Source organism: Trypanosoma brucei, chromosome 11 (assembly GCF_000210295.1).
Source record: "Trypanosoma brucei gambiense DAL972 chromosome 11, complete sequence".
Lineage (NCBI taxonomy): Eukaryota > Euglenozoa > Kinetoplastea > Trypanosomatida > Trypanosomatidae > Trypanosoma > Trypanosoma brucei.
The window spans coordinates 1,483,372-1,498,674 of NC_026744.1; the positions used below are offsets into that span (position 1 = coordinate 1,483,372).

At 47.8% G+C, this 15,303-nt stretch overlaps 5 protein-coding genes across 5 annotated transcripts; all 5 read left to right on the forward strand.

Annotated features, from left to right (window-relative positions):
* Window positions 1–137: 137 nt before the first annotated feature.
* Window positions 138–4,892, forward strand: TbgDal_XI5930 (hypothetical protein, conserved; the record flags this gene model as incomplete). Its single annotated transcript, XM_011781437.1, has 1 exon — window positions 138–4,892. One exon carries the CDS (start codon window positions 138–140, stop codon window positions 4,890–4,892), a length of 4,755 nt encoding a protein of 1,584 aa, XP_011779739.1.
* A 1,129-nt stretch (window positions 4,893–6,021) lies between these two features.
* Window positions 6,022–8,925, forward strand: TbgDal_XI5940 (SNF2 DNA repair protein, putative; the record flags this gene model as incomplete). The annotated part of the gene is made up of 1 exon (XM_011781438.1): window positions 6,022–8,925. The coding sequence occupies one exon, from the start codon at window positions 6,022–6,024 to the stop codon at window positions 8,923–8,925; it is 2,904 nt and encodes a 967-aa protein (XP_011779740.1).
* A 1,454-nt stretch (window positions 8,926–10,379) lies between these two features.
* Window positions 10,380–12,677, forward strand: TbgDal_XI5950 (cysteine peptidase, Clan CA, family C19,putative; the record flags this gene model as incomplete). The annotated part of the gene is made up of 1 exon (XM_011781439.1): window positions 10,380–12,677. The coding sequence occupies one exon, from the start codon at window positions 10,380–10,382 to the stop codon at window positions 12,675–12,677; it is 2,298 nt and encodes a 765-aa protein (XP_011779741.1).
* A 433-nt stretch (window positions 12,678–13,110) lies between these two features.
* Window positions 13,111–13,566, forward strand: TbgDal_XI5960 (ATPase subunit 9, putative; the record flags this gene model as incomplete). The annotated part of the gene is made up of 1 exon (XM_011781440.1): window positions 13,111–13,566. The coding sequence occupies one exon, from the start codon at window positions 13,111–13,113 to the stop codon at window positions 13,564–13,566; it is 456 nt and encodes a 151-aa protein (XP_011779742.1).
* An 862-nt stretch (window positions 13,567–14,428) lies between these two features.
* Window positions 14,429–15,187, forward strand: TbgDal_XI5970 (mitochondrial carrier protein, putative; the record flags this gene model as incomplete). Its single annotated transcript, XM_011781441.1, has 1 exon — window positions 14,429–15,187. One exon carries the CDS (start codon window positions 14,429–14,431, stop codon window positions 15,185–15,187), a length of 759 nt encoding a protein of 252 aa, XP_011779743.1.
* Window positions 15,188–15,303: the final 116 nt, after the last annotated feature.

Here is a 15,303-nt window from a genome sequence, read left to right on the forward strand (position 1 = left end):
TTTTTTCCTCCTTCTCTTCCAGTAACCTTAAACAGCACCCTGAAGGTCCCGAGTGGGTATCGTAAGTGGGCACATCACGTCAGATCTAGTGCATTAGGTCCCCTCTGCTCCATAGGTTAACGCAATCACATTAACCAATGGCTCTCGTGGAACCACTGGTAGGTCACTTATTGTCTAAGCACAACGACACCGTGATTGAGGGTCTTAGCAAAATAAAGAAAAATGCAACGGATAATGAGGGGTTTTCAACGGAGTTTTTACTTCATCCGCAAGGTTTTGCAGCGCTTCAAAATGCACTATACAAGCAGGAACTTGCTGCTCCCGTTCTTCAAGCGATGACAGAACTTGTGAAGTCGTGCAATAATGCTGGAGTTCGTTCATTTGTTCTGCGAGAAATGTGCCGTGGGCCATGCTTCAGCGTGCTGCGACATGCCCTCTCCGTGCTGTCCGATGCGACACTTCCAACGACGATTGCCGCGCTACAGTTTGCCTCTGTAGCTGCCGTTTATACGCCTAAAGTTCTTCTTTCGCGTTTTGGCAATGTGGTCCCCTTTCACTTTGCCTGCTTCCGCCCGCAGTTGCCGTATTCTCAGCGGCGCATTCGTCTGGCACGGGCGAAGTTTTTAATAGATCTTGTTATATCCTCGCGTGCCGATGTTGCCGAGTCCGTTCTGTGTATGCACGGTTTTCTCACTCACCTCCTTGAGGACGCCGGAGAACTTCTTCAGGAAGGAACAGAAACTGGTGTTGAAGTTGCACAAACTGCGCTACAGGTGTTCGGCAAGCGGTTCATTGACTCGCGGATCCCGCCAGCAAAGAAACGATCGGTTCTTCTTGCGCAGAAACACACACTCCGCTTACTGGTTAAGGCACTGGGCCATTCACTGGTCTCTGAGAGTGTGCTGCATATATTATACCGAACAGTTACTGAGCTAATGGAATCACCGATGGATTTTCAGCTCATGCATGTCGATGAAGAGGACAAAGGAATGCCAAACCGGCTGCTTTTCTTCATTTTGAAGCGACTCCGACCGAGAAACACACCGGCGGCAGCGCGGCTTCTGATATTTATCTTACACCAAGCACCAGGTCTTATTCGACCATACTTCACTCGTGCGTCTTCCCATCTGGAGGAGGAAAGCGGGAATGGTCGTGTAAGCGCGTCTATCGGAACAATTTCCACAATGAACGTTATAACACGGGCAATGTTGGCGCCAATACCTTACCATCTGGCAGCTGGCAAGGCGAAGCTGGAGCCTGTGGAGGCGAGGGCCACAACGTTTTTTACAATGAGCCCCGCACACGTAGCCGAGGAAGTGTGCCCACCGTGGGTAGCTGAATATGTTCATCGAATGATCAATGGATCCACCGATCTACTGATGCTTTCCTTCGCTCTGCAAATGACGTACGCCATTCTAACACGAGCAAAAACCGTATTGGGTCTTGTGGTCAAACTACAAGAGAAACAGGGAAGAATCGAGGATGAGGAAAGTGTTGAAGGTGAAAATGAGGACAACGAGTGCGACTGGGACGCGTACAACGCAAAGGTTCAGTCAGCGTTGTTGAAAACCGTTCCCAGTTGGGAGGAATTTTGGCATCGGATGACCCAGCAACTTCATCACATGATGCTCCCGCCAGGCCGCAGCCCGCAGGAGGAGAACAACGGGTGGAAACCTGACGGGAAGGTCATGTTTTTGTCGCAGCGCATGTTCTTGTTGATGGAACTTTACAGTGAGGTGTTCCATCTTCGTATACCATGGTTGAGTGCCCTCCCAACGCGGCTTCCAGTGTTCCGTCCCTGTGATCAACCAATCGTAGATGCTTTGCGCCGTGGCGAGGTGGTTGTTTCGAGGTGGCCAGCTCCAGGTATTGCTGCGCTCTGTTCGCTCCTTGTGTCATCTCTCTCCCGGGGTGTCTCAATGACAAAAATGCACCATATTACCATGAGCTCCCCAACGGGTGGTGTTCAGGAGTGGCCGTTGCTCCTGAATGTGGTGGCATGGGCCGTCAAGCACCGAGACAAACCGAGTGAGGAGATTCAATTTGCCCTTGCTTGGGTTGCGCGTCTACTTCAGTGGACTGTGCATAGTGTAACTGTGCGTTTTGTGTGCGAGCTGGAGGAGGCCTACTTGTGGCTTTCAGTGTTGAATGAGGCAGCCCTCCCCTGCTTTTTGCATATGATCAACAACTTACTCCAGCGGAGTTTATCAAAAACTGCGGACCGTGTAACACAGGAGTTAACGCATGGAGAACATGGTGTGCTTGTGAACGCTGCGCGTACATTTGCAGCTAAGTTTGACGCAAAAACCTCGGGGAAGGACGATGGGGGTGGTGATAATGACATTAAATTGCTGAAAAGTGGTGACAGCGGGGGCGTAAAGCGGGAGAAGAATAAAAGGGACGGGAAGAAGTTCGTGAAGGATTTATGGGTGCTTGATATGCAGGAGAATATGGCTTTGTTTAAATTAGTCATCGATCGTGTTGAACGAAAATGGTGCAACCGTGTGGATTTAATGAGGGAGCATCTACACTCTGTTTTTACCGTATGCCATGAAGAGCATGGGAAGCGTCGAATCGCGCTTACGTTCTTGCAAGCAGAAAGAGAGCAGCGCGCGCTGCAGCCGCTGCACGATCAAGTGATTGGCTTTTGCCGCACTTTGACTCCTCCAACACTAGTGGTTGATACGGAGGAGGCAGAAGTTCAACTGCTCTCATTCATTCATGATTGCGATGTGAGGGAGGGACGGCAACGCGCGAAACTCATCCGGCGACTTAGCAAACACAGTAGTCCTACTCTGTGGTGTCGCTATCCAACGGTATGTTGGGAATTATCAGCACTCTTCTTGGTTCGGATTAAAACTCGCAGCGGAGAAAGGGGCAGTGATGCGATGAGCGAGACTACTGAAGTAAGCGACCTTGAGGATTTGAGTCAGGCCTTACTTCAGCTTGTAGTAGGGGAAATTGGTGATATCACGAAAGTGCTTTTGGAAAATAGCTCCAATGAAGGAAATACCGTCGCATTCCTGTTCTTGCTCTTAGTTACTGTTTGGACACTCTTGTATGAGCATTCTAGTGTTTCCCATTATAAGAGCAGTACACGCACGACTATTGACATGAATTTGTTCGCGCCCCTTTCAGTTCTGCTTCTGCGTACGTATTCGGGTACTCTGTCAATGGTGGACCGTATACGGTACTGCACGCTTCTATCTATGAATTACTTCCTTCGCGCGGAATCACAATCAAATCCACTGGTACCAGATGGGAATGATCCAATGGACTTGGAATCAACTCCCGAGGAGAGCGACAAATCAGAGGAAGCGGATGATGAGGGCTGTTGCGGGGACTCCCGTTGTTACGACAATTCAGCAGTTTTTAGTGGTATCGATGTACCGCAGTTTCTGACGGAACATCGCTTTCTTATAATGGACCATCAACGTGCTCCCCAAGTCACGCCTGAAGTCGATATGTTGTCTCTCCTCGTCGATGCCTGGACCCACGAGGAAGTGGCCACGGCAGCGTTACAGTGCCCTGTGAGGCTTCACAATAACATTTTACTTTCACGGAGGGGTGATGTGGGCTGGGAACTGTTGCGCGCCGTGTTCCCTGAATTCAGCACGCCAAAGGACGTTGAGCTGGCCTCTTTTGACACGGTAGTTTCAGCCAATGTAATGGATCCTCGGTACCTTGTTCCTCTTCTTCATACTGTTCTCGCGATGCCGGCTGAACAGTTGCCAAGACGGAATGTTGGCACGAAGTGCATACCTGTTTTGTTGCGTTCTCTTTCCTTCACGGACTCGCACCTACGGCGCATGGGAGCGGCAGCGTTGGGTTCTGTGTGGACGCCGAGTGGGCCGACGCGTATTGTTGTTGGATATACCCGGTTGAAGCTGACACAGTTGGCTGCTAAGAGGGAGCGTCAGTCCGGTAGTGGGAGCCGGCTTGAACGGCAGCAACAAACAGAAACTAGTGCTGAATGGAACTGCCCACTGCTACCAACACCTATATCTGCCTTCTTGGTCATGGCAATGGCTGTACTTGGAGATGCACGGCATCCAATGTATCACGATGTTATGCATTTCTTGCTAGCAACAAAGGCAGCATTTTCGGACCCAGTACCGCTTCATCGGTTCCTGCTGTCGTTTCCACTGGCATGCATCACGACGCCAATTATGATCAAGCGCCACGAAGATATGAGAAACAAGGCAGACAAAAGTTCTATGGTGGCTGCTTCAGCCGAGGGGCTACTTGATCAGCTGCGTTCTGAAGGTCCAATCCACCTTGAGTTCGTCACCCGCCTCGTTGAACATGGATGTCAAACCTGTAGCGACATGAAGGCGATTCTGCATTCTGAGTCCCTGTATTCCCTCACCATGCTGATCTCTATGCTTGCTGCCGCGGATGACATTCGGCTTATGATGCTGCGATCTGTACACGCAATTTGCACTACATCCACAACTGTTGGCATAATGGCTGTATCCGACGGTCATATACTTCAGTGGTTGTTGGGATTTATACAACAGCTGACAGCGGAATACGGCAAGGACGTTCATTCATATGGAGGAGTGCTCTTTATGGAAGCTTTGTGTTTCTTGCAGAAACTCGCTTCACTCGCGTTTATGCTGCCGCTATACGGGCAACATGTGCGGCAGCAAGTGTGCATCATCCGTCGCGCGCTCACAGTGAACGGCGTGACAACTAAAGCTGTATTGGATGCTGTGGATACCGTTGCCGGGCAGTTAGACGGCGAAGCGGAACTCACAGCGTCAGGAGCGTCGATGCTTCAAATAAGGAGACGAAAAGTTCCTTTCCGTGGTCCTACCAATGGACACAACAATAGCCGAACCAGTAGAGGCAGGTATGGCAGTCGTTCAGGGAATCGTCGACGGCGCTGAGGTCGCAATGGTGTGAAGGATGCTGCTGCTGCTTTTTGGGGTTCCTCGTTTTAGTGGAAGAGAGGAAGTGTGGTGGCTTACAGATGAGAAGGGCAATATTCAGCGTGCGTGAAAGGGTGACAAGGGATACGGTGGCGAGTAGTGGTCGTTGTTAATAGTATGCGAGACGATGTTCCTAAGAATATGGAATAAAGGATGGGCAATACAAGCATTTTAACGCCTATTGCTGAAGACGATTAAACGAATAACTAGCCGAAATGTGTACTTATGTGCGTGCACGCCAGGTGATAAGAGATGTGTTGGCACAGGAAAGGGGAGATAACGTTGCGTCGCGGGTTGAAAGAGGGAGGTGTGTGATATGGGAGGGGATAAAAAGGTAACTGTGGGTGTTTGAAAAACACGTATAAGGAAACGGGCGCACCCACACGGAAACACGCAAATATCTGTTCTCAACTACACTCTTCCGTCGCGTGAAACGGAACCCTTGGGTTTCACATACCTCACTTTCTGAAGTCACTGCGCAATCAGTGCTGGAACCGGTTGTAAATAGTCTTTTGTTGTCTTATTTAGGGAGGGCTGGATCCCCATCTACTCATCTTATCGGACAAGGCGTTACACCCCTGTGCAAGCGTACTACTGGTGTTCACTCTAATGAGGACATTGCGACTAAATCTTTACTCTACTTCTAAGTTTTGACCACTTCTTTGTTTTATCCTTTTTTGTCTTCACCTTGATTGCTCGTTTCCATATATATTTGTTTTGCCGATTGTCTCACCTATTTTCCCTTTTATTCTCTCATTTTTACCCGTACCGCCTTATGATGCACAAGTGTTTTTCCACGCAGTAGGTAGAAGCTGCTATTGCGGGGGGAAGGAAGTACTGAAAAAGTGACGCAAGCCAATTATATTAATACATATAGAGGAGTGGAAAGAGGAAGCCATAATAAAGAATCATAAAGCGTGGAGAAAAACCATTTGCGGCAGGTTACCCAAAGCACACGTGGACAAGCAGAGGCTTGTATATCCATATACATATATGGATATACGTCGATTTGCGTTTCGAGAACAATAAGTTTTTCTCTAGTTGTATCAGGGGGTTGCTTATCCCTGTTACGTTTCTTTAACCTCTCATGAATTGCAACTGTGGCACACCGGTGCGATGTGTAGTAGACAAAAGTGGCAAAATCTGTTACGTATGCCAATATCACAGATGCCGCTTTTGTGCCAACTCCCCCATTCAGGCAGAGGGTTGGCGTCGTATTGTTCCTCAACCTCCACCAAGAAACGGTTCGGGAGCTGTTTCCAGTATGGAGACATGTGCTATTCTGCGATTTGAAGCCCTTCTGCATCCGGAAAAAAAGGTGATGTATTGCACCGCCACACCGACCGCGCCGATGTGCAAGGAAGTGCTGGCGGTGTTGGAGGACGAACAGTTCAAACCAATGTGGTATGTGAAAAGGATGGCGTATGTTTACCCGATAGAATCATACGAACGTTTGATTCTTGCGCTCCGAAAGTTCTCTTCACATCAGCTGCAGGTAGAAAAGATACCACCGTTTTTCTTCAGTTGTGTACAAGCTGCGAAGGACAACGTACTTGAGCATGAGAAGCAGGTGAAGGTGAATCTGTCTCAGGGTCCAGATCCAGATGATGTGGTTTACTCTCAACTACACCCTTTTCAAAAACGAGGTGTGGGATTTGTTATTGCTCGTGGGGGTCGTGGGATGATTGCAGATGACATGGGTCTTGGTAAGACAGTCCAAGCGATTGCCTTTGCCCATCACTACCGTAACGAGTGGCCACTGCTTATCATTTGCCCGCTTTCCTTGGTAGACAATTGGGAAAAGGAAATAATCCGATTTTGCTCGATACCGGTAGGGCGGATAGCCACGGCACACACAACAAAGAGGTTTCGCATCGATGGAGTTCATAGTATTGTTATTGTACCGTACTCATCTTTAAAATGTCTCGAGGGTGTCTCGGTGACATTTAAGGTTGTTATAGTGGATGAGTCGCACTACATAAAATCAGGCACCGCTCAGCGAACTACAGCAACACTTAAACTGTGTCGTGCAGCCAAACGAGTCCTGTTGCTTTCAGGAACTCCTGCTATGTCTAGGCCTGTCGAACTATATTCTCAGCTTCAGGCCTTCGTAAACCCTTCATGCATGCCGTCAAAAACACAATTTTGCGCGAGGTACTGCAATTCTTTTCAAGGCCGCTTTGGTGTAGACTGCACCGGACACTCCAATATCAGCGAATTGCATGCGTTAATACAGCATTTTGTTGTCCGTCGAACAAAAAGTGAACTGGCGAACGAGTTACCGTCAAAGAGCAGGCATTTGCTCTATCTGTACATTACACCAAAAGAAAAAGCAGCCCTTGAAAAGGATATTACAAAACTGCGTGAATGCCTGAGAAATGGTTTGGCATTGCCGGGTTTGACAGATCCCCTGACACCTTCTGCGTTTGCGTCAGATCCTCATGGCACTCCTGGTGGTCCTCCATCGCAATACTCAGCAGGTAAGCAACTAAATATTCTCGAGCTGCGCACAGCAACAGCGAGGGCGAAAACAACGGCTGTCCAGGACTACATACGTGGCGTAGCAGAGCAACTCGTTGAAACAAATGAAAAAATGATCGTTTTTGCCCACCACCGTGTCATGTTAGATGGCATTCGTGATGCCATTGAATCTGTCAACCCGCGAAAGCCCCTAGACTATATTCTGATTTGTGGAAATACGGCTGCCGCACAGCGTGAGGAATTGCTTAACCATTTCCGTACATCACCCACCTGTCACCTTGCTGTATTGTCTATGCTCGTTTGCGGAGTGGGGCTAAATTTGACATGCGCAACGATGGTTGTCTTCACTGAACTTGACTGGAACCCATGTACACATTTGCAGTGTGAGGATCGTGTGCATCGCATCGGGCAATCGTCATCATGCTTTATCAAGTATCTCCTAGCTGAAGGAACCTCTGACACCATCATTTGGCCACTGCTTCAAAACAAGCTGAGTGTCACAAAGGCACTACTGGAGGATGGCGCTGCTGCCAATGGTGTCAACGGTAGGTCTGACGGCCTTGTCAGCAAAAACACTAATGTGGAAAGTGTCCGTCGTTCTGATCTATCGACGACTCCACCTCTTCCGAAGGGAAGGCAGCTAACACTAGGAGAATGCAAGAGCAGTCAAACTTCAGGTCCTAGCACACCACGCACACCTTGCACAGAGCGTGCGGAGGAAACCCCTTCTTCTGCCGCTGAAGGTGATGGTAACAAGAAGACCAACGCCACGCAATTGCCTTCGCAGGGAGGTCAGACGGCGAAATCAGAAGAGAAGCCTGTTTTTATCGATATACCAACACTGCAGAAGCAGCGTCAAGAGAGGCAATCGAGTCTTGTTGTCCTGCAATCTACATGCAGCGGGGGGCAACCTGCTCCTAGTGTAGTGATTCCCGTTGCTGTTTCCCCTCAAATTTCTCCATCGGGTTCAAAACCACCCGTGACAACTGTGCTGTTGGGAAAGGGTGTAGTCAGTAACGAACCTCAGATAAGCACAGCGGAGAAACAAGTATGTATTGCTTCTTCTGCCGCGCTTTCGCCAATGCCAGACCTTGCTGCTAATATAACTCCTGCTGCTGCCATTACCTCCCCCCGTACTACCACTACTCAGGGTGTTACTAAGTTGGTTGAAAGTCCTGCCACCGGCCCTATTTGTTCCCCGTCTACTCAACTTCGACCAACGCCGCCGTTTTGTTCTCCCTGCGGTACTGTGAGGAGAACACCTTTTGTGCTTAGTCCCGCAATTGCGATATCTGCTCCTTCAAGCGTATCTCAGGGTGTAGGTGGGACATGTGTGTCTGCAGTTCCCTCCAACAGGGATGTGGATGATGGTGTCTTGCTTTCAAATGCATCAGCAGTGTCACAATCTGAGGCCTTACGCAGTTACAACTCAAGGCGCACGCGATTTACCGTAGGCAGTGTGGGGGAGAAGCGAGTGCGAAACAACAATGAAACCGGTGAGACTCAGTGAAAACTCTAGTTGTTTTATATTTGGTTAAAATATATTTACTTGTTTTTGCTTTTACGTTCTCTTCCCTTGTGTACCGTTAGCGGTGTTTTGTTTACATATGGCAAATGGTGGTCAGATGAAGTGAAGCCAGTTCCCTTCCTTGTAGCCACAAACATATAGGTGCAGTTCTTAATTCATGCGGAAAAAAAATCAATTATTTATGTGCAGTGTTTTTCTAAGTTTTGTGTACTCGGTCGCTTTTTTTTTCTTTTTTTTTGTGGCGGGTGAGGGAGCATGAATACGTCGGTGTCGTTTGCAGTGACACTTTATAAGTATGTGCGGTGCCCTCATATGGATTGGAGTTATGGTTCATCAAACACGGTAAATTTGTTGATTCTTTTTACATTTGGAGTTCTGTGGCATAAGAATGGATGCGTCAGAGGAGGGAAGGAAAGGTGGAGGAGCAGAAGGAGGAGGAGGAGAACATTTGAGGGAAAATGTTATTTGTGGTGGTCCCACGGTGGGATTTATGCAAATGACCGCTCTGCTGCGCGACCCATAAAAGTGGTAACCACCATCTCTTCGGGATCTCTTATCTTTTTTTTTTCTCTTTGCTTTTGTTTTCGTTGAGAGGAGTATAGTCCAACGGCAGTCCCCTAAATGTTTGGGGTTGTATTTTAACACTTGTCATCATTTTTTTTTCTTTACATTGTTGCACAATTCTGTGCTAACTAGTTCCTTACCCGCCGCCTTGTATTTCAGTAGCCTGAATATGTGTCTCTTTGCATGCGCGTACTTGGTGGGTGAGAAAACAACGAAAGGTAACTTATGCAGTAAAAAAAAGAAAAAACATTTGTGCTCGTCACCGCTCACTGCGCCTGATTACCTCTTTTTGCATCTCTATCTCCTTTTTTTTGTTTTAATCTTCTCTTTTTGTTACCTCCCATTGCCTTGCATATAGACGCGGTACTCCCCTCATCTTTACAATATATTTAAGCACTTTTAGAAACCGTACACTTGCAATCGGGGGAGAGTTGAGTGAGATCAACGGAGCGATTTCGATCTTTTTTTTTGTTGTTGTTTGAGGAGTAAGGACAGGAAAAAAACTAACCGGGGAAAAGGGGGAAATAGTTAATATATTTGTAGTTAGGTGTATAGTCGAAAAGGGATATTGGGGGCGAAGAAGCGGAAAGCACAAAAGAAAAGAAGGAGGGAAGTGAAAAGGAATTTTAGGGAAAGCGTAATAACAAAGAAAATAAAAAGGAAAAAGTAGAAATCTAACCGTATAAATTGGGTGTAAAGGGTGCGACGTGGGTCATCACCGGCGCGAGGGGATCGAGGTATTTTTCTGAACGCGAGAATAAATTAGTGGGGAATTGAACAGGAGGGAAGGGGGAGGAAATAATTTTGTATACCTCAAGGAAGAGTAACGAGATACCTGTGTAAGATAGCGGTGGTCACAACTCTGTGAAATAATGGATATCGTTAATAACAATGGTTCTTTTGTGACACGCACTACTGTTTCCCGTCCCATTCCGTTTGAGCGCTATCGTAAACCGTGCATCGCCACTTACCCGAGAAGTGCCGTTTTTCTCAACAAGCGCCGCGCGAATGAGCTACATTGCAGTGGCGCACCCGGAAATGAAAATGGAAGTGATGACAATGCGTCTTCCCTCGCCTTTGGTGAAGATAATGGGAAGAATGAGGCGGCAGACGATGACGACCCGCTGAACATCGACCCAGAAACAATGCTTTGTTCCGATGAGCAACTAAAACAAGTGCTTGCTCTCCGCTGGCGCGACGTTGGTCCTAACGGATGCGGTTTGCAGAACATGGGAAATACATGCTTTATCAATTGCGTGCTTCAAGCGATAGCGTATACACCTGCTCTTTCGCAATACTTTTCGACTACTTTCCGTTCTCCACACACAGACCGGGTGTTGAATGCGCCATTTGACTACGCTTATGCTTTGGGAGAGACAATTCGTAAAATACACACTCCTTCGAGAAACGCATATAAACCAACCGTAATCATCAGCAACATTAAGGTGCTTTCACCACACTTTCGCCTTGGAGTGCAAGGTGACGCGCATGAATTTGCCGTGCACCTGCTGCATGCGTGCCACCGTTCAATTTTGTTTAGGCAAGTGGGTTCTCGTAAGTTGCCGCAACACATCGAACAAACTTCGACATTACAGCGGATCGTTGGTGGTTACCTTCGTTCCACTGTCACTTGGAGTAGGCGGGAGGAGATTCATTACTTGTTAAAGGAGGGGAACCTTCAGGAAGCAAGTAACTTAAAGATGAACGCGAATTCGCGCAAAAGTGATAGTGATGATGGACACAAGGAACTCATCTCCAACACATATGATCCATTTGTGACGCTTAGCCCAGAGATCTGTGGTCAAACGCTCGAACACTGTTTGTCCAAACTCTGCGCGAAGGAAAGGTTGGAGGGACGGGTGTATATAACGCCTCGCGGCGTTACCGTGAACGCTACTAAACAATTTATGTTGCATAAGTTACCGAATGTTTTAATTATCCATTTGAAACGTTTCAATGAGTTCGGGGCGAAGGTTGGGAAGTTTGTACGATACCCGAAGATACTGAACATGGGGCCCTTTTGCACGGCCGATGGAACGTTGAAAAAGCTACGTAACCACAAGAGGAGGGGTTACAAGCCCTCGAATGGTCCCGCTAGTTGTGACAGCAGCATTTATAATAGCGAAGCGAGCAATAGGTCAGTTGAGTGCCTATACGAATTGAACGCCATTTGTGTCCACCAGGGTTCCTCGCTCTCCCATGGGCACTACTTCAGTGTTGTTCGCGCACGCAATGAATCGTGGATTGAGTGCAATGATGGCCACATTTCACATTGCAGCGAGGACCATGCCCTATCGCAATCAGCGTATATGCTTTTCTACTCCCGAGTAGCGGAAAGCTCTGCCACGCCCGATATCAAGTGCAGTCGAGACAATCGTACAACACACAGGGGCATGGAACTATCATCGGGTCGTGTTAAACCCTTTACGGGAAGTACACCACGTAAAATAGTGGGTGAGTGCCCTACTAGCGATGTAGGTCGTGAGTTAACCGACCAAGAGGCGCTACGACTTATTGGAAAGAAGAGAGAAGTACCCCAGCAGCAGTTAGTACAGACGAACGGTGAGAAGAGAGTTCAACATGTTGGTCTTCCAGCTAGGTTGAAAGGACTCAACACCAAGTCGTCATCATCTACTGCTGTACGGGACAACAGCTCCAACAACTCACTGTGGAGTGAACAGGAGACGTGTTCATCTTCCTACGCTTCCTCGGCGGCTTTCGACAGAGAAGAGAATTCAGTTTGTTCTTCTCGGAAGAATAGTGCACCCGACAGATATTGCGGAATAGTGAAAGCCCTAAAGGTAAACGGGTCGAGGGATGTTGGAAAGAGAGGGACTTCTCCAACTGACCCTTTGGGGGGCCACAGAAGCAGCGTTGTGGGGGAGGAGGTGTTGAGGGCTATGGAAAAGCATAAGCTGGAGGCTCCATTGACTGTTATGCGTCAACCCCATGCGCCAAAGTTTCGACAGCAAGTGCGAGATCCTTTGTGGGAGCAGGAGATGGATCGTGGCCGTACAAAGCGATCAAGGTTGAAGCGGGATGAAAGCACGGATGAGGAAAACAAATTTCAGAAGGCAGACATTGGGTTTGACAGCCGTGGAAGGCGTCTCCTGAACCAACGAAATGAACGAGCTAACGGCCGGAGTTTTGCCCACGGAAAATTCTCGTAAGCGGGTGTATATCTTGGAAGCAGCCACCCAACGTTATTTGCCTTTTGTTAATGTGGTTGATGGCAAGGTTTTTATTTGTTAGTCGAGTGATGGCTGTAAGAGTTTGGAGGGGGGGGGGGAGTCTCCCCCTTTTTTTTACTTGCAGTAGATGTGTCGCATCACCACTATCAGTGTATATTTAATAATAGCCCGGTTATTGACTAAGTGAGAAATGCTACATCGCTAAACGGACTAAGAAATATGTACAGTCATTCCGTTAACGAAGTCTGTATTTGCCTCTTTGCTCCTTTACCTACGTTTTCCATGATTGAAGGAAAGGGGAGCTAACTCGTCACAGCGTTCTGCTTGTATGTTGTTCTCTCCCTAATCCTTTACTGCTACGCGCCTCGTCGGTTGGTGCGTTGAAATCACATGGTATTACGCTAGTCGAAGCATGTTCTCTCGCCTTCTTCACTGTCTTCCATTTGTCGAAAGCCACTACGTTTTAGAGTCTCACCACAAAACAAAAGTTTTTCTTTATTCACACACCAAGATGATGCGCCGCCTTGCCCTTCAGTCCTCGCTCCGTCGCGTCACGCCCGCTGCCGTTTCTGTGATGACTCCTGCAAAAGTTACGAGCCCAATTGGCCACGCTATCGCCATTCGTCAGGCCTCCACTGTGGCCATATCTGTGCAGGGCCTGCATTACGTCGGTACAGGTCTCGCTGCCATTGCTCTTGCAGGTGTGGGTCTCGGCATCGGAACCATTTTTGGTAACCTGCTGGTTGCTTGTGCTCGGCAACCCAATTTGACAAAGATGCTCTTTAATTATGCAATTCTTGGTTTCGCGCTCACGGAAGCTATCGGCCTATTCGCACTCATGCTTGCGTTTCTGATGCTCTTCTCGTAGAGTAGTTAGTTGAAACAACGAGTTGCATGGGAAATGTGCAAGAAAAAAAAAGTGGCGGAGGGGGAGAGGGAGAGGGAAGTGGAGGTGCTGTTGGGTCTCGTTGGTGCATTTATGGTATTGTAACCAACATCCCCCACCGAGGCTGCCTTTTCTAGTTGTACCGTAATTGAATGAATGAATGAATAAATGGGGTCTGCGTGCTGAGGCGGGAAATTCTTATAAGTTTCACCGCGCCCACCCATGCGCAGCATACTTTTGTGTAATGAAGAATGCCACAATGGAATGATTATCAACTGGGGGTGGTGGTGGTTGAAAGGTGAGTAGGAGTAAGAGGTGGAGTAATGAATGCAACAGAGCACACTCACCGTATTACGTTAAGTGGTGTTTCTGTAGTTGCCGCATAGGATAGGAAAGTAGGGATTTTCTCGCGTTTCTTTTGGTCGTTGGTGGCGTCAAATGGGTGTTACTTCGTTCGGTGTTGTTTTAGTCCCCATCTTCTTGGGTGTAATGAGTGTCTGCAGCGATAGTATATATTTTCCTGCATCCCTGTATTCATTACAATAATTTCTGGTATCATTAGAAAAAAATCTTTCTCTTCCCCCATTATCTCTTTCTCATGCGACCCGTTATTACATTTGTTGATTTTTATTACAGCTGACAAAGTATTCAAGGCTTTTACGACAAACTGAGGGTGTCTGTGGTGTTAGCAGTTTATACATTTTTTTTTTTTTGACATCAAAACTACCGGCTGTTGTGGTAGACAGGAACAAATATGGAAGTTGTTGTAAGTTTTTTAAGTGGATGGGCCGGTGGCATAAGTAACCTGCTCGTCGGTCATCCCTTTGATACCGTAAAAACCTTGATGCAAGGCAACAAAGGGGAATATAAAAATTCTCTTCATTGCGCGAAACGTATTGTGATGGAGGGAGGACCCTTTGCCCTCTATAAGGGTGTTATTGCTCCAATGACGGGAACAGGTGTCGTCATGGCTCTTTACTTTGTTGCTTACGACGCCACCGAAACCCTAATCCGTAAACTGAAGGGTGTGGATTCACTCACTCCATTGTCTATGGGTGAAATCATGTTGTGTGGCGGCAGTACTGGAGTGCTTGGGTCCCTGGTACTTGGACCTGCAGAACTCCTGAAAGTTCGACAGCAAACCGCACTAAGCTCCGGTGCCCGTGGGTCATTGCGTGATGTTATTTTAAATATTTATCGGAAAGAGGGACCATTGGGTTTCACACGTGGGATCGGTGCCACTATGCTGCGTGATGTTCCTGGAAGTATGGCCTGGTTTGGGGCCTATGAATACACAAAGTTGCTGTTGTGTAAAAACCCAAAGGATCCTTCTGTAGGCGAGGCACTTTTTGCCGGTGGGATGGGAGGTATAGCCGTATGGTCCTTCTCACTTCCTCTCGATTGCATTAAGACACGAGTGCAGGCAAGCTCTGTACCCCTCACTCCAGTGGTTGCATTTCGTGCTATTTTGAGTGAGCACGGAATCAAGGGATTCTATCGAGGCATCGGTCCAGCGTTACTTCGTGCGTTTCCTGCAAATGCTGCCTGTTTCGCAGCCCGTGATAAAACGAAGTCCACACTAAACAATCTCTGTGGGATGTAGCGTATTCCTGATGATGGTGGAATGTGGACCCCGCTGTTTTTAACGGTTATTTATATATGTGTCGTGCCGTGAAAGCGTGATGTGAATTGTCGAATCACGCTGACAGTTTGGCAGGC